This window comes from Scyliorhinus torazame, chromosome 4, assembly GCF_047496885.1.
Source record: "Scyliorhinus torazame isolate Kashiwa2021f chromosome 4, sScyTor2.1, whole genome shotgun sequence".
Taxonomy (NCBI): domain Eukaryota; kingdom Metazoa; phylum Chordata; class Chondrichthyes; order Carcharhiniformes; family Scyliorhinidae; genus Scyliorhinus; species Scyliorhinus torazame.
In genome coordinates this window covers 367,719,452-367,739,641 of record NC_092710.1, presented here as the reverse complement: position 1 = coordinate 367,739,641, position 20,190 = coordinate 367,719,452, and the positions used below count along the sequence as shown (strand labels likewise).

The following is a 20,190-nucleotide window of genomic DNA, read 5'->3' as shown; positions in this document are numbered from 1 at the left end:
AGAACCCTCAACTGCTGCGATTAGCCTCGGTGACTCTGGATCAGTCTCGGCCTCGAACACTCTCAACCGCTACGACGACCGTATTCATCAACGGGCACGAGGCGTCCTGCCTAATCGACTCTGGGAGCACGGAGAGCTTCATACACCCTGACATGGTAAGGCGCTGTTCTCTCCTCATCCACCCTCTTAATCAAAAAATCTCCCTGGCCTCCGGTTCACACTCAGTGGAGATAAAGGGGTTTTGTGTAGCAAACCTCACGGTCCAGGGAAGGGAGTTCAAAAATTTCCATCTCTACGTCCTTCTCCACCTCTGCGCGGCTACACTCCTGGGTTTAGACTTCCAGTGAAACCTTCAAAGTCTGACCTTCCAATTCGGCGGCCCTATACCCCCCCCTTACTGTCTGCGGCCTCGCGACCCTTAAGGTCGACCCGCCTTCCCTGTTTGCGAACCTCACCCCGGATTGCAAACCCGTCGCCACCAGGAGCAGACGCTACAGTCCCAGAACCGGATCTTTATTAGGCCAGAGGTCCAAAGGATACTGAGGGAAGGGGTCATTGAAGCTAGCAACAGCCCCTGGAGAGCTCAAGTAGTGGTGGTAAAGACCGGGGAGAAGCATAGGATGGTCAAAAAAACAAAACAAAGAACAAAGAAATGTACAGCACAGGAACAGGCCCTTCGGCCCTCCAAGCCCGTGCCGACCAATACTGCCCGACTAAACTACAATCTTCTACACTTCCTGGGTCCGTATCCTTCTATTCCCATCCTATTCATATATTTGTCAAGATGCCCCTTAAATGTCCCTATCGTCCCTGCTTCCACTACCTCCTCCGGTAGCGAGTTCCAGGCACCCACTACAGTCAGACCATCAACAGGTTTACGCAGCTGGACGCGTACCCTCTCCCCCGCATATCCGACCTGGTAAACAGGATCGCGCATTATAAGGTCTTCTCCACGTGGATCTCAAGTCCGCCTACCACCAGCTCCCCATCCATACTAGTGACTGCAAATACACTGCCTTCGAGGCAGATGGGCGGTTCTACCACTTCTTAAGGGTTCCCTTCGGTGTCACTAACGGGGTCTCGGTCTTCCAGCGCGAGATGGACCGAATGGTTGGCCGGTACGGTTTACGGGCAACATTCCCGTATCTCGATAATGTCACCATCTGCGGCCATGACCAGCAGGACCACGACACCAACCTCCGAAAATTCCTCCAGACCGCTAAAATCCTGAACCTTACAAACAACAAGGATAAATGCGTGTTTAGCACCGACCGCCTAGCCATCCTCGGCTACGTAGTGCAAAATGGAGTTATAGGCCCCGACCCTGAACGCATGCGCCCCCTTATGGAGTTCCCCCTCCCTCACTGCCCCAAGGCCCTGAAACGTTGCCTTGGGTTTTTAAGCTACTACGCCCAGTGGGCCCCCAACTACGCGGACAAGGCCCGTCCCCTGATCCAATTCACAGCTTTTCCCCTGTCGATAGAGGCCCGCCAGGCCTTCAGCCGCATCAAAGCAGACATTGCAAAGGCCACGATGCACGCCACCGACGAGTCCCTCCCGTTCCAGGTCGAGAGCGATGCATCCAACGAAGCTCCGGCGGCCACTCTCAACCAAGCGGGCAGACCAGTGGCCTTCCTTCTCCCGTACCCTCCATGCTTCCGAAATCCGCCACTCCTCAGTCGAAAAGGAGGCCCAGGCCATAGTAGAAGCTATGCGTCATTGGAGGCATTACCTGGCCGGCAGGTGATTCACTCTCCTCACTGACCAACGGTCGGCTACTTTCATGTTCGATAATGCACAGTGGGACAAGATAAAAAACGACAAGATCTTACGGTGGAGGATAGAACTCTCCACCTACAACTACGAGACCTTGTATCGTCCCGGGAAGCTAAACGAGCCTCCTGACGCCCTGTCCCGCGGCACATGTGCCAACGCACAAGTGGACCGCCTCCGAGCCCTCCAAGAGGACCTCTGCCACCCGGGGGTCACTCACTTTTTGCATTTTGTCAAGACCCGCAACCTGCCCTACTCCATCGAGGAGGTCAGGACAGCCACCAGGGACTGCCAAATCTGCGCGGAGTGCAAACCGCACTTCTACCGGTCAGAGAGAGCGCACCTGATAAAGGCTTCCCGTCCCTTTGAACGCCTCAGCATGGACTTCAAAGGCCCCCTCCCCTCCACCGACCGCAACACGTACTTCCTGAACGTGATTGACGAGTACTCCCGGTTCCCATTCGCCATCCCCTGCCCCGACATGACCGCAACCACCGTCATCAAGGCCGTCCATAGCATCTTTGCACTGTTCGGGTTCCCCGCTTACATACACAGTGATAGGGGGTCCTCCTTTATGAGCGACGAACTGCGTCAATTCCTGCTCAGCAAGGGCATCGCCTCGAGCAGGACGACCAGTTACAACCCCTGGGGTAACAGACAGGTGGAGAGGGAGAACGGAATGGTCTGGAAGACGGTCCTACTGGCCCTACGGTCCAGGAACCTCCCTGTCTCCCGCTGGCAAGAAGTCCTCCCGGATGCCCTCCACTCCATCCGGTCACTGCTTTGTACGACCACCAACCAGACACCTCACGAACGTCTCCTTGTCTTCCCCAGGAAGTCCTCCTCTGGGACCTCGCTCCTGACTTGGCTGGCAGCACACGGACCCATCCTGCTCCGAAAACACGTGCGGGCACACATGTCGGACCCGTTGGTCGAGAGGGTACATCTGCTCCATGCTAACCCCCAGTACACCTACGTGGCGTACCCCGATGGCCGACAAGATACGGTCTCCCTACGGGACCTGGCCCCCGCCGGAACCCCACGCACATTCCAGCCGCCAGTCCCACCCTCCCCTTCACCGGGGCACCTTACAGGAGGGTCGGTCCTTCTGCCGGCCCCGTCTAGACCCCCCCACCCACCGACGCCCCCTGCAGGCGCTCCCTTCCCAGGTCAACCGTTGTTCCCCACCAGCGCCATCTAGGGGTGACAAAGCTGCCATGGAGATCAAAGCCACGCTCCTGGAGTCGCCACCGAAGCTCCGACGATCACAGAGGACGACCAGGGCCCCGATCGACTGATTACTTCATTTTAATTGTAATCTGTAAATATACGCCATCAAATGTACATAGCTATCAGACTTGTAAATAGTTACTAAACACTGTACGGAGATATTACGGGACCTCCATAACTAATTATACCATGTTGCCATGTTTTGTAGTTTCAGGCCACCACCCCCGCCGGACTCTTTTTTTAACAGGGGGTGAATGTGGTATTATAGGTATTACGGTACCTGATAGGCTAAAGCACCATTGGTGGAAACTGTATGCTTTCTATTGGTCAAGCTGTATGGTAGCTCCGCCCTGATAGGCGGGGTATAAGAACCAGTGCCGCCCCAGCAGCCTTCATTCTGTACCTGAGCTGCTGGGGGAAACATCTAGCTTATTAAAGCCTTCAGTTGGACTACAACCTCGCTTTAGTGGTCATTGACCGTGCATCACATACCTACCTCTTTACATATTCCCAGACACTGTAACTACCTTACACTCTCTCCCTGGATTGTAAATAGTGAGACCCCAGCACTGATTATGTGGCACTTGACTCGTTACAATTTCCCAACCAGAATATGACTCAATTATCCTGATTCTGTTTCCTGCTGGTTGGCCAACTTCCCATCCATTCAGCCCCGCTTCAGCCCACCACCACCAGCTCTTACCTTGCGCTGCAACTGGAACTTTGTTTTTCAGAAAATATTTCATTGAGGCATTTATAATTTTCACATTGTAACATTTTAAACAACAGAGTTCTGACACACACAACCTCCACAATAGCACACCCCACTTCCCCCAGCCCTAAACCCTAACTACCCCCATACATTAGATTCCCTGCCCTGACAATCACTTCCATGCTTCGCCCCCCCCCCCCCCCCCCCTCCTGCTGACGGTCAATTCAGCTTGAAGAAGTCCATCCCAGCAAAATCCCGTCTCCGGGCCGACAGGGAAGGAAAGGCCAAACCGCCCGCCTCTCTTTCCCCCCCCCCCCCCCCCCCCTGAGGGACCCCTGGGCTCCTGGATCTTCCAACACTCCCAATATTGCCATCTCTGGAGTCGCCCTCCCATCCAGGATCTCTGACATGACGTCCGCAAATCCCAGCCAAAATCCCGTCAGCCTCGGACATGTGTACATGGTTCACAGGACTTCCCGCACACCGACCACATCTGTCCTCAAATAAAGATTGGGAGACACTGAAACACAAACAGCAACCTCGGGAGGACTATCATTGTGCTGTAACCTTTCATCAGACACCTCATCAAATGTATTTGGAAATCCAAATCCTGTTTCCTATCTTATTGCATCCTCGAAAATCTCTAATAAATTTGTCAAATGCAATTTTTGTTTCACAAAACCATGTTTTGGAGCTGCAGTCCATGTCCAAAAAGGGTCCTTTAATAGTGTCAAGGAGCCAATAAAACTCTTTCCATCTCTAGATTTTAAAAAAATGTGTTTCCAAGTCGGGGTGGTGAGTGACTTGGAGGGGAACCTCCAGGTGGTGGGGTTCCCAGGTATCTGCTGCTCTTGTCCTTCTGGATGCCAGTGATCGTGGGGGGGAAGGTGCTGGCGAAGGAACCGTGACAATTTCCAGCAGTCTATGTTGTGGAAGGGGAGCAATCAAGCGGGCCACAGATGGGCAATAAATGTTGGCCTAACCAGCAACGCCCGCATCCCATAAATTATTTTTTTTAAACCCCTAGCTGTACCTGTCCTGGGAATGTTTGATGGGGACAGTGTAGATGGAGCTTTACTCTGTATCTAACCCTGTGCTGTACCTGTCCTGGGAATGTTTGATGGGGACAGTGTAGATGGAGCTTTACTCTGTATCTAACCACGTGCTGTACCTGTCCTGGGAGTGTTTGATGGGGACAGTGTAGAGGGAGCTTTACTCTGTATCTAACCCCGTACTGTACCTGTCCTGGGAGTGTTTTATGGGGACAGTGTAGAGGGAGCTTTACTCTGTATCTAAGCCCGTGCTGTACCTGTCCTGGGAGTGTTTGATGGGGGCAGTGTAGAGGGAGCTTTACTCTGTATCTAACCCCGTACTGTACCTGTCCTAGGAGTGTTTTATGAGGACAGTGTATAGGGAGCTTTACTCTGTATCTAACCCCGTGCTGTACCTGTCCTGGGAGTGTTTTATGGGGACAGTGTAGAGGGAGCTTTACTCTGTATCTAACCCCGTGCTGTCCCTGTCCTGGGCGTGTTTGATGGGGACAGTGTAGAGGGAGCTTTACTCTGTATCTAACTCCATGCTGTATCTGTCCTGGGAGTGTTTGATGGGGACAGTGTAGAGGGAGCTTTACTCTGTATCTAACCCCGTGCTGTACTCGTTGGAATTTAGAAGGATGAGGGGGGATCTTATACAAACATATAAAATTATGAAGGGAATAGGTAGGATAGATGCGGGCAGGTTGTTTCCATGGCGGGTGAAAGCAGAACTAGGGGGCATAGCCTCAAAATAAGGGAGGTAGATTTAGGACGGAGTGTAGGAGGAACTTCTTCACCCAAAGGGTTGTGAATCTATGGAATTCCTTGCCCAGTGAAGCAGTGGAGGCTCCTTCATTAAATATTTTTAAGATAAAGATAGATAGTTTTTTGAAGAATAAAGGGATTAAGGGTTATGGTGTTCGGGCCGGAAAGTGGAGCTGAGTCCACAAAAGATCAGCCATGAAATGAAATGAAATGAAAATCGCTTATTGTCACAAGTAGGCTTCAATTGAAGTTACTGTGAAAAGCCCCTAGTCGCCACATTCCGGTGCCTGTTCGGGGAGGCTGGTCCGGGAATTGAACCGTGCTGCTGGCCTGCCTTGGTCTGTTTTCAAAGCCAGAGATTTAGCCCTGTGCTAAACCAGCCCCTAACTCATTGAATGATGGAGCAGGCTCACGGGGCCAGATGGCCGACTCCTGCTCCTAGTTCTTATGTTCTTAGCGTGGCCAATCCGCCTCGCTTGCACACCTTTGGGTTGTGGGGCGAGACCCATGCAGACACGGGGAGAATGTGCAAACTCCACACGGACAGTGACCCGGGGCCGGGATCGAACCTGGGACCTCGGCGCCGTGAGGCAGCAGTGCGAAGTTAAGGGATGATCTGATCAAGTTTTTAAGATATTAAAGGTAGATTGAAACTATTTCATCTGGTTGGGGAGTTTCAGACTAGGGAACATGGTCTAAATATTAGAAGCAGAGCTTCCAGGAGTGAAATTAGGCAACACTTGGACACACAAAGGGAGGAGGAAGTTTTGCAATCAAATAAAGAGCAGTTGTTATTTTTAAACCGGAGATTGGTAGGTTTGTGTTAGTTTAAGGTATTGAGGGATATGGGGGAAAGTGGGTATATGGAATGAGGTTACAGATCAGACATAGGGTGGATCCTCCCATCTCCCAGCAGCATGTTTCTGGCCAGCGGGAGTCGCTGGGTCGTTTGCTAGGGGCGAGTGAATACTGCTGATCTGGAGTGCACTGCCTCAGAAGGTAGTGGGAGCTGATTCAATGGGAATGTCCCAAATGGAATTGGATAAACACTGGAAGGGGAATAATCTAGAATTGCTCTGTGGAAAGAGCAGGGAGTGGGATTAATTCTTTCACTGTGCTGGCCCAGGCCTGATGGGGTGACCACTTGCTGTGCTGTGCCATTTGATGAGTCTTTGAAATGATCAGTTGATTTGAATGAGGAGTAATGTGCACACAGTGGCTGGAGAAAATGCTGCTGATTCACTCACCTCCCCCTGTGCCCTCTTTTCACACCACAGAACATCCCCGTTTGAACCAACTCCTGGAGAAGCACAAACGCAAGGTGTTGTCAAAGATCTCCACCAATATCCCACTGCAAGTGACAGCCAATCTGGTCAGCGATGAAGACTATTGGAAAAGGTGCTGCCTTGAATGCTGGGAGGTTTGCGACACCTCCCATTACGGGGGGAGCTGGAAGAGGATGTTCTTTGAACGACTGCTAAAGAACATCATTGAATTCTTTGTCCCGGACACCACCGATGTAAAGGTGGTCCTGGAACTGGTCCCCCTCTGTAAAAACTATGTGAAGACGTTAGACATTGCCCAGCTCCTTCCTCCTGTCAAACAATCCCCTGAGACATTAGACGATAGCTCTTCAGATGGTGGCAGTGATAGTGATGGAAATGGGCCGTCAGTTGATCACTTTGACTTCAGCATCTTGCTGAGCAAACTCATCCACCTCGAAGAGCTGAACGTGACGTACGGGGTCAAAGACTGCGGGATGAATTTCGAATGGAATATCTTCCAGTTCACCTACCGAGATTGCTTCTCCCTTGCAAGGGCCATCCACTCCTGCAAGACCTTGAAGGTGGTCCGACTCCCTCGAAACAGGATTGATGATGAGAAGTTACGAGTGCTGGTGAAGTACATGCTGAACCATCCCTCGCTGAAAGAACTCGACCTGTCACACAACATGATCATGGACAACGGGGCGAAGGTCGTGGCCAAACTTCTACACAAGACAAACCTGGAGAAGGTGAACCTGTGCAACAATCGTATCTCGGCTCACGGGGCCAAAGCTCTCTCCTACAAAGTCAGGCGCTTTTCAACCCTCAAATCCATCAACTTCCGCCTCAATCAAATCGGGGATGACGGGGGAGAGGTCTTGGGCCGAGCTCTTATGAAATCCTCAGTGGAAGATATCAACCTGTCGAGCAATGAGCTGACGGAGCCTGTGGCAGTGGTCTTCTCTGAACTACTGATGAAGAACCGCAACCTGAAGTCCATTGATCTTTCCTGTAATAATTTAGGCCCGGTCAGTATGAGCAGGTGATGTGTGAGGTACAGCAACGGTTGTTATCCATTAGAGTAATGTATATAAACCAAACTCCGAGGTACCTATTCACCACTCCGGGTTTCTGGCAGGGTCTTCATTCTTTCACTCCTTCTCCCTCTACCTTCTCCTGAAACCATTGACTCTTTCTCGAATTTATCCTGTAATCCCTTCCAGTCACCACCCTTCATTCCTGCAGCTATTTGTCCAGTGTAATTTCTGGACTATCACAACTGAACACAGGTATGTTTTTACCCAAAGCCACTACGCACACTCTGTCCAAAAAGGGACCATTTAATAGTGTCAAGGAACCAATAGAACTCTTTCCATCTCTAAATTTAAAAAAACAGATGTGTTTCCAAGTCGGGGTGGTGAGTGACTTGGAGGGGAACCTCCAGGTGGTGGGGTTCCCAGGTATCTGCTGCTCTTGTCCTTCTGGATGCCAGTGATCGTGGGGGGGAAGGTGCTGGCGAAGGAACCGTGACAATTTCCAGCAGTCTATGTTGTGGAAGGGGAGCAATCAAGCGGGCCACAGATGGGATTGGATTGGATTGGATTTGTTTATTGTCACGTGTACCGAGGTACATTGAAAAGTATTTTTCTGCGAGCAGCTCAACAGATCATTAAGTACATGAGAAGAAAAGGGAATAAAAGAAAATACATAATAGGGCAACACAAGGTACACAATGTAACGACATAAGCACTGGCATCGGATGAAGCATACAGGGGTGTAGTGTTAGTGAGGTCAGTCCATAAGAGGGTCATTTAGGAGTCCGGTAACAGTGGGGACAGTCTGGTAAAATGTTGGCCTAACCAGCAACGCCCACATCCCATAAATTATTTTTTTTAAACCCCGTGCTGTACCTGTCTTGGGAGTGTTTGATGGTGACAGTGTAGAGGGAGCTTTACTCTGTATCTAACCCAGTGCTGTACGTGTCCTGGGAGTGTTTGATGGTGACAGTGTAGAGGGAGCTTTACTCTGTATCTAGCCCAGTGCTGTACGTGTCCTGGGAGTGTTTGATGGGGACAGTGTAGAGGGAGCTTTACTCTGTATCTAACTCCATGCTGTATCTGTCCTGGGAGTGTTTGATGGGGACAGTGTAGAGGGAGCTTTACTCTGTATCTAGCCCAGTGCTGTACGTGTCCTGGGAGTGTTTGATGGGGATAGTGTAGAGGGAGCTTTACTCTGTATCTAATCCTGTGCTGTACCTGTCCTGGGAGTGTTTGATGGGGACAGTGTAGAGGGAGCTTTACTCTGTATCTAATCCTGTGCTGTACCTGTCCTGGGAGTGTTTGATGGTGACAGTGTAGAGGGAGCTTTACTCTGTATCTAACCCCGTGCTGTACCTGTCCTGGGAGTGTTTGATGGGGACAGTGTAGAGGCAGCTTTACTCTGTATCTAACTCCATGCTGTATCTGTCCTGGGAGTGTTTGATGAGGACAGTGTAGAGGGAGCTTTACTCTGTATCTAACCCCGTGCTGTCCCTGTCCTGGGAGTGTTTGATGGGGACAGTGTAGAGGGAGCTTTACTCTGTATCTAACCCCGTGCTGTATCAATCCTGGGAGTGTTTGATGGGGACAGTGTAGAGGGAGCTTTACTCTGTATCTAACCCCGTGCTGTCCCTGTCCTGGGAGTGTTTGATGGGGACAGTGTAGAGGGAGCTTTACTCTGTATCTAAGCCCGTGCTGTCCCTGTCCTGGGAGTGTTTGATGGGGACACTGTAGAGGGAGCTTTACTCTGCATCTAACCCAGTGCTGTCCCTGTCCTGGGAGTGTTTGATGAGGACAGTGTAGAGGGAGCTTTACTCTGTATCTAACCCCGTGCTGTCCCTGTCCTAGGAGTGTTTGATGGGGACAGTGTACAGGGAGCTTTACTCTGTATCTAACCCCGTGCTGTACCTGTCCTGGGAGTGTTTGATGGGGACAGTGTAGAGGCAGCTTTACTCTGTATCTAACCCCGTGCTGTCCCTTCCTGGGAGTGTTTGATGGGGACATGGAGAGGGAGCTTTACTCTGTATCTAACCCCGTGCTGTACCTGTCCTGGGAGTGTTTGATGGGGACAGTGTAGAGGGAGCTTTACTCAGTATCTAACCCCGTGCTGTACCTGTCCTGGGAGTGTTTGATGGGGACAGTGTAGAGGGAGCTTTACTCTGTATCTAACCCTGTGCTGTACCTGTCCTGGGAGTGTTTGATGGGGACAGTGTAGAGGGAGCTTTACTCTGTATCACACACAGAGTGTGGCCCAGTTCAGACACAGCATGTGGCCCAGTTCAGACACAGCGTGTGGCCCAGTTCAGACACAGCGTGTGACCCAGTTCAGACACAGCGTGTGACCCAGTTCAGACACAGCGTGTGACCCAGTTCAGACACAGCGTGTGGCCCAGTTCAGGCGCAGCGTGTGGCCCAGTTCAGACGCAGCGTGTGGCCCAGTTCAGACACAGCGTGTGACCCAGTTCAGACACAGCGTGTGGCCCAGTTCAGAGACAGCGTGTGGCCCAGTTCAGACACAGCGTGTGGCCCAGTTCAGGCACAGCGTGTGGCCCAGTTCAGACACAGCGTGTGGCCCAGTTCAGACACAGCGTGTGGCCCAGTTCAGACACAGCGTGTGGCCCAGTTCAGACACAGCGTGTGGCCCAGTTCAGACACAGCGTGTGGCCCAGTTCAGACACAGCGTGTGGCCCAGTTCAGACACAGCGTGTGGCCCAGTTCAGACACAGCGTGTGACCCAGTTCAGACGCACCGTGTGGCCCAGTTCAGACACAGCGTGTGGCCCAGTTCAGACACAGCGTGTGGCCCAGTTCAGACACAGCGTGTGGCCCAGTTCAGGCACAGCGTGTGGCCCAGTTCAGACACAGCGTGTGACCCAGTTCAGACGCACCGTGTGGCCCAGTTCAGACACAGCGTGTGGCCCAATTCAGACACAGCGTGTGGCCCAGTTCAGACACAGCGTGTGGCCCAGTTCAGACACAGCGTGTGACCCAGTTCAGACGCACCGTGTGGCCCAGTTCAGACACAGCGTGTGGCCCAGTTCAGACACAGCGTGTGGCCCAGTTCAGACACAGCGTGTGGCCCAGTTCAGGCACAGCGTGTGGCCCAGTTCAGACACAGCGTGTGGCCCAGTTCAGACACAGCGTGTGGCCCAGTTCAGACACAGCGTGTGGCCCAGTTCAGACACAGCGTGTGGCCCAGTTCAGACACAGCGTGTGGCCCAGTTCAGACACAGCGTGTGGCCCAGTTCAGACACAGCGTGTGGCCCAGTTCAGACACAGCGTGTGACCCAGTTCAGACGCACCGTGTGGCCCAGTTCAGACACAGCGTGTGGCCCAGTTCAGACACAGCGTGTGGCCCAGTTCAGACACAGCGTGTGGCCCAGTTCAGACACAGCGTGTGGCCCAGTTCAGACACAGCGTGTGGCCCAGTTCAGGCACAGCGTGTGGCCCAGTTCAGACACAGCGTGTGACCCAGTTCAGACACAGCGTGTGGCCCAGTTCAGACACAGCGTGTGGCCCAGTTCAGACACAGCGTGTGGCCCAGTTCAGACGCAGCGTGTGGCCCAGTTCAGACGCAGCGTGTGGCCCAGTTCAGACGCAGCGTGTGGCCCAGTTCAGACACAGAGTGTGACCCAGTTCAGACGCAGCGTGTGGCCCAGTTCAGACACAGCGTGTGACCAATTCAGACACAGCGTGTGGCCCAGTTCAGACACAGCGTGTGGCCCAGTTCAGACACAGCGTGTGGCCCAGTTCAGACACAGCGTGTGACCCAGTTCAGACACAGCGTGTGGCCCAGTTCAGACACAGCGTGTGGCCCAGTTCAGACACAGCGTGTGGCCCAGTTCAGACACAGCGTGTGGCCCAGTTCAGACACAGCGTGTGGCCCAGTTCAGACACAGCGTGTGGCCCAGTTCAGACACAGCGTGTGGCCCAGTTCAGACACAGCATGTGGCCCAGTTCAGACACAGCGTGTGGCCCAGTTCAGACACAGCGTGTGGCCCAGTTCAGGCACAGCGTGTGGCCCAGTTCAGGCACAGCGTGTGGCCCAGTTCAGACACAGCGTGTGGCCCAGTTCAGACACAGCGTGTGGCCCAGTTCAGACACAGCGTGTGGCCCAGTTCAGACACAGCGTGTGGCCCAGTTCAGAGACAGCGTGTGACCCAGTTCAGACACAGCGTGTGACCCTGTTCAGACACAGCGTGTGGCCCAGTTCAGACACAGCGTGTGGCCCAGTTCAGACACAGCGTGTGGCCCAGTTCAGAGACAGCGTGTGACCCAGTTCAGACACAGCGTGTGACCCTGTTCAGACACAGCGTGTGACCCAGTTCAGACACAGCGTGTGACCCAGAGTCATGAGGGACATCTCTGTCCCTACCCTCTGACATCTCCCCTCTACCTTCCTCCAATCACCTTATAATTATGTCCCCTCGTGACAGCCATTTCCAGCCCTGGGGAAAAGTCTCTGGCTATCCACTCTATCCATGCCTCTCATCACCTTGTACACCTCTATCAAGTCACCTCTCTGCCTTCTTCGCTCCAGTGAGAGAAGCCCGAGCTCCCTCAACCTTTCTTCATAAGACATGCCCTCCAGTCCAGGCAACATCCTGGTTAATCTCCTCTGCACCCTCTCCAAAGCATCCACATCCTTCCTATAATGGGGCGACCAGAACTGGACACAATATTCCAAGTGTGGTCTAACCAGGGTTTTATAAAGCTGCAGTAAAACCTCATAGCTCTTAAACTCAATCCCCCTGTTAATGAAAGCTAACACACCATACACCTTCTTAACAACCCTATCAACCTGGGTGGCAACTTTGAGGGATTTATGTACTTGGACGCCAAGATCCCTCTGTCCTTCCACACTTCCAAGAATCCTGCCTTTAACCCTGTATTCAGCATTCACATTCGACCTTCCAAAATGAATCACTTCACATTTATCAATGTTGAACTCCATCTGCCACTTCTCAGCCCAGCTCTGCATCCTGTCAATGCCCTCTAGTAACCTGCAAGATGCCTCGACACTATCTACAACTCCACCAACCTTCGTGTCATCGGCAAACTTACTAACCCACCCTTCCACTTCCTCATCTAAGTCATTTATAAAAAACACAAAGAGCAGAGGTCCCAGAATGACCCAGAGCGGGACATCACAGGTCACCGATCTCCAGGCGTAATACTTTCCATCCACTACCACTCGCTGTCTTCTTTCGGCCAGCCAATTCTGTATCCAGACAGCCAAATTTCCCTGTATCCCATGCTCCCTAACTTTCTGAATGAGCCTACCATGGGGAACCTTATCGAATGCCTTACTGAAATCCATATACACCACATCCACTGCCCGACCTTCATCAATGTGTCTCGTCGCATCCTCAAAGAATTCAATGAGGCTTGTGAGGCATGACCTGCCCCTCTCAAAGCCATGCTGACTATCTTTAAAGAATGGTCCACATTTTTATTTGTTCATGGAACATGGGCATTGCAGACTGTGCCAGCATTTATTGCCAGGCCCTAGTTGCCCTTTGACGGGGGGAGGGGTTAAGAATCAACCACATTGCTCTGGGTCTGGAGTCACATGCCTGCCAGACCACCTGCCGTGGTGGGGTTCGAACCCAGGTCCCAGAGCATTAACCTGAGTGTCTAGATTACTAGTCCAGCGACAATACCACTACGCCACTGCCTCCCCATCCTGTGAATGAATTTAAAACACTCCTATCTATCCTGTAATAGCTTTCACCCTTCACTGAAGCGTCCAGAGCTCCTGAGAATTCCCACTGAATGACATTTAACAGGACCAGCTCCATCAACATTATAACCACAAGCGCAGGCTGATGGCTGGGCACTGTATGAAGAACAGCACATCCTCAGCCTTCTGAAAGTCTCTCCACCATAGAATCATAGAATTTACAGTGCAGGACGCCATTCAGCCCATTCAGCCCATTGAGCCTAGACCAGCCCTTGAAAGAGCACCCTACTTAAGCCCACACCTCCACCCTCTCCCCATAACCCAGTAACCCCACCTAACCTTTGGACACTACGCTGCAATTTATCATGGCCAATCCACCTAACCTGCTCGTCTTTGGACTGTGGGAGGAAACCGGGGCACCCGGAGGAAACCCACGCACACACGGGGAGGACATGCAGACTCCGCACAGACAGTGACCCAAGCCGGGAATCGAACCAGGCGCTGTGAAGCAACAGTGCTAACCACCATTCGTAAATCTCAAGCTGATGGTGTGAGGGAATACTGCATGGGTGCAGCTCCAACAATATTTAAGAAGCTTGACACCTTCCTCACCAGAACAGCTCATTTAATGAATGCCGCTCCGAGAGAGAGCTAGTCTCATGGTACCTTACAGTCTTGTGTGGCCAAAAAGCAGACCGAATGCTGCATCCTCAGTAACATGTCTCTACCCGGAGGGACTTTGACTTTGGTTTATACCCCTTCCTAATGGGCATTTATTACCCGTCAGTCATTGCCCTTGAGAGCGGGCTGGTGAGCTTCTTCTGGAACCGCTGTGTCTATTTGCTAGAGGTGCTTTCTTTGCTGTTATCGAGGTTTAAGTTTTTGACTCCGCCACATTGAGGATATATTTCCAAGTGCTGATGGTGTGTGAAATGGACGGGAATCAGTCTGTTATTGGCGACCCATTCCTGCTTCTTACTTTCCTGAATCTGAAGATACAGTCAGTCTCTTCTGTTGAGATCCTCTGTCTTTCTCAACCCTTCTCTCCACCAATTCTCTTCTCACTCTCAATCTCTCTGTGTGATTCTGTTGTGTCTTAGATCTCTGTCGTCTCTCTGTTTCTCTCCGCTCCACTAAGCTTTCCTCTTGTGTTTGTTCAGGAAGCTGGGAAGCAGCTACAAGAGGGAATGACAATGAACAAGACTCTAATGGAGTTTGACCTGCGTCTGACTGATATCGGTGCGGAGAATGAATACGCCATCAACCAGATGCTGCACAATAACCGAGAGAGGGTGAGAAATGCCATCTGCCGCCCACTTAAAGTCATCAAAGCCAACGAGGTGCCATCAGACCACTACCTGGTGACTGACTGAGGGCCAGCACACACTCAATGGGACGATTGGCCTCCTGCAACAACAATCTGGGAAACACTGTCTGGTAAATTGACCCAGTCACAGCCCCTGCTCTCATTCTACAATTCCAACTGATTGAGGGGTTTGGACGAAACACAATCAAACTATTTTTATAGTGTTCAAAATAAAATCTATCCTTTGAAGCTCATTTTGCCACAATTACCTTTTTCCAAGCAAAAAATTGGTATTTACATATAGAGACTTCATAAACCACAGTGATTCAGAGCACTGAGCATTTTCCATCAATTAAATAGCAAAAAGCAAAGAGGGGCGGAGTGGGCACGGGGTGGTATGGGCAAGGGAGCGGTGGGGGCGGTGTGGGCGAGGGGGCGGTGTGGGCGAGGGGGCGGTGTGGGCGAGGGGGCGGTGTGGGCGAGGGGGCGGTGTGGGCGAGGGGGCGGTGTGGGCGAGGGGGCGGTGTGGTCGAGGGGGCGGTGTGGGCGAGGGGGCGGTGTGGGCGAGGGGGCGGTGTGGTCGAGGGGGCGGATTGGGCACAGGGCGGTATTGGCGAGGGGGCGGTGTGGGCGAGGGGGCGGTGTGGGCGAGGGGGCGGTGTGGGCGAGGGGGCGGTGTGGGCGAGGGGGCGGTGCGGTCGAGGGGGCGGTGCGGTCGAGGGGGCGGTGCGGTCGAGGGGGCGGTGCGGTCGAGGGGGCGGTGCGGTCGAGGGGGCGGTGCGGGCGAGGGGGCGGTGCGGGCGAGGGGGCGGTGCGGTCGAGGGGGCGGTGTGGTCGAGGGGGCGGATTGGGCGAGGGGGCGGTGTGGGCGAGGGGGCGGTGAGGGCGAGGGGGCGGTGTGGGCGAGGGGGCGGTGTGGTCGAGGGGGCGGTGTGGTCGAGGGGGCGGTGTGGGCGATGGGGCGGTGTGGGCGAGGGGGCGGTGTGGGCGAGGGGGCGGTGTGGGCGAGGGGGCGGTGTGGTCGAGGGGGCGGTGTGGGCGAGGGGGCGGTGTGGATGAGGGGGCGGTGTGGGCGGTATGGGCGAGGGGGCGGTGTGGGCGAGGGGGCGGTGTGGATGAGGGGGCGGTGTGGGCGGTATGGGCGAGGGGGCGGTGTGGGCGAGGGGGCGGTGTGGGCGAGGGGGCGGTGTGGATGAGGGGGCGGTGTGGGCGGTATGGGCGAGGGGGCGGTGTGGTCGAGGGGGCGGTGTGGTCGAGGGGGCGGTGTGGGCGAGGAGGCGGTGTGGACGAGGAGGCGGTGTGGGCGAGGGGGCGGTGTGGGCGAGGCGGCGGTGTGGGCGAGGGGGCGGTGTGGGCGAGGGGGCGGTGTGGTCGAGGGGGCGGTGTGGGCGATGGGGCGGTGTGGGCGATGGGGCGGTGTGGGCGAGGGGGCGGTGTGGGCGAGGGGGCGGTGTGGGCGACGGGGCGGTGGGGGCGGTGTGGTCGAGGGGGCGGTGTGGGCGAGGGGGCGGTGTGGGCGAGGGGCGGTGTGGGCGAGGGGGCGGTGTGGGCGAGGGGGCGGTGGGGGCGGTGTGGTCGAGGGGGCGGTGTGGGCGAGGGGGCGGTGTGGTCGAGGGGGCGGTGTGGGCGAGGAGGCGGTGTGGGCGAGGGGGCGGTGTGGTCGAGGGGACGGTGTGGTCGAGGGGGCGGTGTGGGCGAGGGGGCGGTGTGGGCGAGGGGGCGGTGTGGGCGAGGGGGCGGTGTGGTCGAGGGGGCGGTGTGGGCGAGGGGGCGGTGTGGGCGAGGGGGCGGTGTGGGCGAGGGGGCGGTGGGGGCGGTGTGGTCGAGGGGGCGGTGTGGGCGAGGGGGCGGTGGGGGCGGTGTGGTCGAGGGGGCGGTGTGGTCGAGGGGGCGGTGTGGGCGAGGGGGCGGTGTGGGCGAGGAGGCGGTGTGGGCGAGGGGGCGGTGTGGTCGAGGGGACGGTGTGGTCGAGGGGGCGGTGTGGGCGAGGGGGCGGTGTGGGCGAGGGGGCGGTGTGGGCGAGGGGGCGGTGTGGTCGAGGGGGCGGTGTGGGCGAGGGGGCGGTGTGGGCGAGGGGGCGGTGTGGGCGAGGGGGCGGTGGGGGCGGTGTGGTCGAGGGGGCGGTGTGGGCGAGGGGGCGGTGTGGTCGAGGGGGCGGTGTGGTCGAGGGGGCGGTGTGGGCGAGGGGGCGGTGTGGGCGAGGGGGCGGTGTGGGCGAGGGGGCGGTGTGGGCGAGTAGGCGGTGTGGGCGAGGCGGTGTGGGCGAGGGGGCGGTGTGGGCGAGGGGGCGGTGGGGGCGGTGTGGTCGAGGGGGCGGTGTGGGCGAGGGGGCGGTGTGGGCGAGGGCGGTGTGGGCGAGGGGGCGGTGTGGGCGAGGGGGCGGTGTGGGCGAGGGGGCGGTGTGGGCGAGGAGGCGGTGTGGTCGAGCGGGCGGTGTGGTCGAGCGGGCTGTGTGGGCGAGGGGGCTGTGTGGGCGAGGGGGCTGTGTGGGCGAGGGGGCGGTGTGGTCGAGCGGGCGGTGTGGTCGAGCGGGCTGTGTGGGCGAGGGGGCTGTGTGGGCGAGGGGGCTGTGTGGGCGAGGGGGCGGTGTGGGCGAGGGGGCGGTGTGGGCGAGGGGGCGGTGTGGGCGAGGGGGCGGTGTGGGCGAGGGGGCGGTGTGGGCGAGGGGGCGGTGTGGGCGAGGGGGCGGTGTGGGCGAGGGGGCGGTGTGGGCGAGGGGGCGGTGTGGGCGAGGGGGCGGTGTGGGCGAGGGGGCGGTGTGGGCGAGGGGGCGGTGTGGGCGAGGGGGCGGTGTGGGCGAGGGGGCGGTGTGGGCGAGGGGGCGGTGTGGGCGAGGGGGCGGTGTGGGCGAGGGGGCGGTGCGGGCGAGGGGGCGGTGCGGGCGAGGGGGCGGTGCGGGCGAGGGGGCGGTGCGGGCGAGGGGGCGGTGCGGGCGGTGCGGGCGAGGGGGCGGTGCGGGCGAGGGGGCGGTGCGGGCGAGGGGGCGGTGCGGGCGAGGGGGCGGTGCGGGCGAGGGGGCGGTGCGGGCGAGGGGGCGGTGCGGGCGAGGGGGCGGTGCGGGCGAGGGGGCGGTGTGGGCGATGGGGCGGTGTGGGCGAGGAGGCGGTGTGGGCGAGGAGGCGGTGCGGGCGAGGGGCGGTGTGGTCGAGGGGGCGGATTGGGCACAGGGCGGTATTGGCGAGGGGGCGGTGTGGTCGAGGGGGCGGTGTGGGCGAGGAGGCGGTGCGGGCGAGGAGGCGGTGCGGGCGAGGGGCGGTGTGGGCGAGGAGGCGGTGTGGGCGAGGAGGCGGTGCGGGCGAGGAGGCGGTGCGGGCGAGGGGCGGTGTGGTCGAGGGGGCGGATTGGGCACAGGGCGGTATTGGCGAGGGGGCGGTGTGGTCGAGGGGGCGGTGTGGCCGAGGAGGCGGTGTGGGCGAGGGGGTGGTGTGGTCGATGGGGCGGATTGGGCACAGGGCGGTATTGGCGAGGGGGCGGTGTGGGCGAGGAGGCGGTGTGGCCGAGGAGGCGGTGTGGGCGAGGGGGTGGTGTGGTCGATGGGGCGGATTGGGCACAGGGCGGTATTGGCGAGGGGGCGGTGTGGGCGAGGGGGCGGTGTGGGCGAGGGGGCGGTGTGGGCGAGGGGGCGGTGTGGGCGAGGAGGCGGTGTGGGCGATGGGGCGGTGTGGGCGAGGAGGCGGTGTGGGCGAGGAGGCGGTGTGGGCGATGGGGCGGTGTGGGCGAGGGAGCAGTGTGGGCGAGGGGGCGGATTGGGCACAGGGCGGTATTGGCGAGGGGGCGGTGTGGGCGAGGAGGCGGTGTGGGCGAGGGGGCGGTGTGGGCGAGGGGGCGTTGTGGGCGAGGGGGCGTTGTGGGCGAGGGGGCGGTGGTCGAGGGGGCGGTGTGGTCGAGGGGGCGGTGTGGTCGAGGGGGCGGTGTGGTCGAGGGGGCGGTGTGGTCGAGGGGGCGGTGTGGGCGAGGAGGCGGTGTGGTCGAGGGGGCGGTGTGGGCGAGGGCGGTGTGGGCGAGGAGGCGGTGTGGGCGAGGGGGCGGTGTGGGCGGTGTGGGCGAGGAGGCGGTATGGGCGAGGGGGCGGTGTGGGCGAGGGGGCGGTGTGGTCGAGGGGGCGGTGTGGGCGAGGGCGGTGTGGTCGAGGGGGCGGTGTGGGCGAGGAGGCGGTGTGGTCGAGGGGGCGGTGTGGGCGAGGGGGCGGTGTGGGCGAGGGGGCGGTGTGGGCGGTGTGGGCGAGGGGGCGGTGTGGGCGAGGGGGCGGTGTGGGCGGTGTGGGCGAGGGGGCGGTGTGGGTGAGGGGGCGGTGTGGGCGAGGAGGCGGTGTGGGCGAGGGGGCGGTGTGGGCGAGGGGGCGGTGTGGGCGGTGTGGGCGAGGGGGCGGTGTGGGCGAGGAGGCGGTGTGGGCGAGGGGGCGGTGTGGGCGAGGAGGCGGTGTGGGCGAGGGGGCGGTGTGGGCGAGGGGGCGGTGTGGGCGGTGTGGGCGAGGGGGCGGTGTGGGCGAGGAGGCGGTGTGGGCGAGGGGGCGGTGTGGGCGGTGTGGGCGAGGAGGCGGTATGGGCGAGGGGGCGGTGTGGGGGAGGGGGCGGTGTGGGCGAGGGGGCGGTGTGGTCGAGGGGGCGGTGTGGTCGAGGGGACGGTGTGGTCGAGGGGGCGGTTAGGGCGAGGGGGCGGTGTGGGCGAGGGGGCGGTGTGGGCGAGGGGACGGTGTGGGCGAGGGGGCGGTGTGGGCGAGGAGGCGGTGTGGTCGAGGGGGCGGAGTGGGCGAGGGGGCGGTGTGGGCGAGGGGGCGGTGTGGTCGAGGGGGCGGTGTGGGCGAGGGGGCGGTGTGGGCGAGGGGGCGGTGTGGTCGAGGGGGCGGTGTGGTCGAGGGGGCGGTGTGGGCGAGGGGGCGGTGTGATCGAGGGGGCGGTGTGGGCGAGGGGGCGGTGTGGGCGAGGGGGCGGTGTGGGCGGTATGGGCGAGGGGGCGGTGTGGGCGAGGGGGCGGTGTGGGCGAGGGGGCGGTGTGGGCGGTGTGGTCGAGGGGGCGGTGTGGTCGAGGGGGCGGTGTGGGCGAGGGGGCGGTGGGGGCGAGGGGGCGGTGGGGGCGAGGGGGCGGTGTGGTCGAGGGGGCGGTGTGGGCGAGGGGGCGGTGTGGGCGAGGGGGCGGTGTGGGCGAGGGGGCGGTGTGGGCGAGGGGGCGGTGTGGGCGAGGGGGCGGTGTGGTCGAGGGGGCGGTGTGGGCGAGGGGGCGGTGTGGTCGAGGGGGCGGTGTGGGCGAGGAGGCGGTGTGGGCGAGGAGGCGGTGTGGGCGAGGAGGCGGTGTGGGCGAGGGGGCGGTGTGGGCGAGGGGGCGGTGTGGGCGAGGGGGCGGTGTGGGCGAGGAGGCGGTGTGGGCGAGGGGGCGGTGTGGGCGAGGG

At 58.6% G+C, this 20,190-nt stretch overlaps 1 protein-coding gene across 1 annotated transcript; it reads left to right on the top strand.

Moving 5' to 3' along the window:
- The first annotated feature begins 6,718 nt into the window (after nt 1-6,718).
- Nucleotides 6,719-15,058, top strand: LOC140411531 (dynein regulatory complex subunit 5-like). Its single transcript, XM_072500618.1, has 2 exons — nt 6,719-7,807; nt 14,659-15,058. Exons 1-2 carry the CDS (start codon nt 6,719-6,721, stop codon nt 14,869-14,871), a joined length of 1,302 nt encoding a protein of 433 aa, XP_072356719.1. The 3' UTR covers nt 14,872-15,058.
- The last annotated feature ends 5,132 nt before the right edge of the window (nt 15,059-20,190 follow it).

What these genes read in the sequence shown, in the direction of transcription:
- LOC140411531 (XM_072500618.1), top strand. Translation starts at nt 6,719, where the DNA reads ATGTGCACACAGTGGCTGGAGAAAATGCTGCTGATTCACTCACCTCCC. An exon ending in CCTGTAATAATTTAGGCCCG is followed by an intron (nt 7,808 to 14,658) that starts GTCAGTATGAGC and finishes GTGTTTGTTCAG; the next exon opens with GAAGCTGGGAAGCAGCTACA.